The 1892-nt window shown below is 63.4% G+C and overlaps 1 protein-coding gene and 1 non-coding gene across 2 annotated transcripts in view; one reads left to right on the forward strand and one right to left on the reverse strand.

Annotated features, from left to right (window-relative positions):
* The window catches only part of TMEM259 (transmembrane protein 259), a 9318-nt gene extending 7787 nt beyond the window's left edge, over window positions 1–1531 (reverse strand). The window contains 2 exon segments of the mRNA XM_077760594.1: window positions 1100–1157; window positions 1252–1531. Of these exon segments, the coding sequence (XP_077616720.1) occupies window positions 1100–1157; window positions 1252–1531 (338 nt within the window).
* On the forward strand, window positions 437–543 carry LOC144228782 (U6 spliceosomal RNA). The gene has a single exon (XR_013334265.1). It is a non-coding gene; the product is annotated as a U6 spliceosomal RNA (small nuclear RNA).
* Window positions 1532–1892: the final 361 nt, after the last annotated feature.

A 1892-nucleotide genomic window follows, 5' to 3' on the forward strand; every position in this document is an offset into this window, starting at 1 on the left:
GGCCCGGCCGCTGCCGCCGCCGCCATCTTCCGCCTCCGCGGCCTGCTGACGCCAGCGAGAAGCCGCGCCGGCAAGAGCGGCTTCCCTGCGCTCGCGGGGAACGCTGGGATGCCGGCGGCCTGTCCACTGCCGCCCCGCCCTCCCTCCTGGCCGCCGGGCCCGGAGCCCCAGGGGCGGGGTTGCGCTAGGCCCAGGTGTTTTGCATATTATCCCCCACAAGCCTCCGCGGCTGCAAAGCAGAATTTGGGCGTTTAAATTCGTCAAAATCTGAGAGGTTTAGCGTGATTATAGGCACTCAAAGCAGGCATGATGATAGAAGATGTTAATTTGCATGACTCTAGGAAAATCCTGTTCGATGCAGGTCTCTCAAGTCCACCTAAGTGTAAAATGTTTGAGTTTTTGTCCTTTAAATAGCTCTGCCCGGCACCGGCGTGTCGTGCTCGCTTCGGCAGCACATATACTAAAATTGGAACGATACAGAGAAGATTAGCATGGCCCCTGCGCAAGGATGACACGCAAATTCGTGAAGCGTTCCATATTTTGGTGCGGAGGGGAGCGACCCCGCGGACTCGCCCGGGACCCCGCGGCGCGGTCGGGGCACCCCGGCTTAGGGTGAGCTGCGCTCGGCTCGCCGGTGCTTCCCGCCCCGGACGGCTGCGGCCCTTCTGGGAACCGGGCCGCTCGGGCAGAGCGCGCCCAGGGGTGCCCCGGCGGTGCCCGGGAGACGGGCGGACAGATGGCGCTGAGCTCCGCCGTGGCCAGGAGGCTGGAATCCTTTGCTTCCTGTGGCGCGGAGGGCTTGGGGTACCGGCTCAATAAATGCCCACCCTCGGAATTATTGGATCACCCCCAAATCATCTGTCACTTGCAGAGAGAGGGAAAAAGTTCTTTCCCAACGGAGAGGGGGGCAGGTGTCGCTTTGACCTGGAGATGCCCCGCAGAGGTGCAAGCCCGCTGGGCTCCTGAGCAAGTGAAACGCAGCAAATTGTCTTTATTGCTGTAACTTACATTGAAATGGTCCCCTGCGGCTGCCGCACAGTCTAGAGCTTACTGCCGTGTTCTAGAAACTCAGGGCCCACCAAAGCAAGTGAAACGTTACCGAGCGTCCACACCGTATGGCCCGCTGCTGGACAGCCGCCGGCGTCCCTGGAAAGCCACTGTCGTGAAAACAAAAAACACAACACACCCCCAAAACGGCCCGGGAGAGTTCGAGGTCTAAACCCAAGGAGGTGAAAGGACCAAACACCACACCCGCGCTTCTGGGGACAGCCGGGAGGTTAGACGGCGGGCTGGCCCTCCCAGGCGCCGGGGGCGGGCCGGCGGCCTGGGGCCGCAGGCTGGGCTGGGCGGGTTGGCACTTAAATGGGGGCGCAGGGAGGAGGCTCCCGAGGAGCTGACCCTCGAGTGGACGGAGGGCAGTGAACGAGGTGACCAGGGCACCAGCAAGGGCACGGCGAGGGCCAGGCCCTGAGGCAGGACTGGCGCACAGGGAGAAGGCGTGCCTGGTGGTGGGTGCAGTCCTGGGGGACATCTTGGCTGAGGGTGCAGCAGGCGCCACCGCGGGGTTTGAGCAAGGGAGGCTCCTGACCTGAGTTAACAGCTTCTCCTGTTCCCTCCTTCGAGATGCTGTTGTTACAGTCACTGTTTTGTGAAAGTACGTTCCGTCCGCGTCCACCTGGCGGGACCAGCACAAGCGACAGGGCTGAGATAATGGTTTCCAGAGAGCAGGTGCCCGAAGCCCCCACACAGGGACCCAACTTGGGGTCCTGCCCCGACCCCCCTGCGGTCCCACCCAGAGAGCTCAGACGCTGAGGGGACGGGGTCGCCCAGGCTGGGGGGGAAGAGCCCGGGGCCCCTGCCGCACCTGCAGCCTCTGTGCCCGGCCCCCGAGA

Source organism: Crocuta crocuta, unplaced genomic scaffold, assembly GCF_008692635.1.
Source record: "Crocuta crocuta isolate KB4526 unplaced genomic scaffold, BGI_CrCroc_1.0 scaffold443, whole genome shotgun sequence".
NCBI lineage: Eukaryota > Metazoa > Chordata > Mammalia > Carnivora > Hyaenidae > Crocuta > Crocuta crocuta.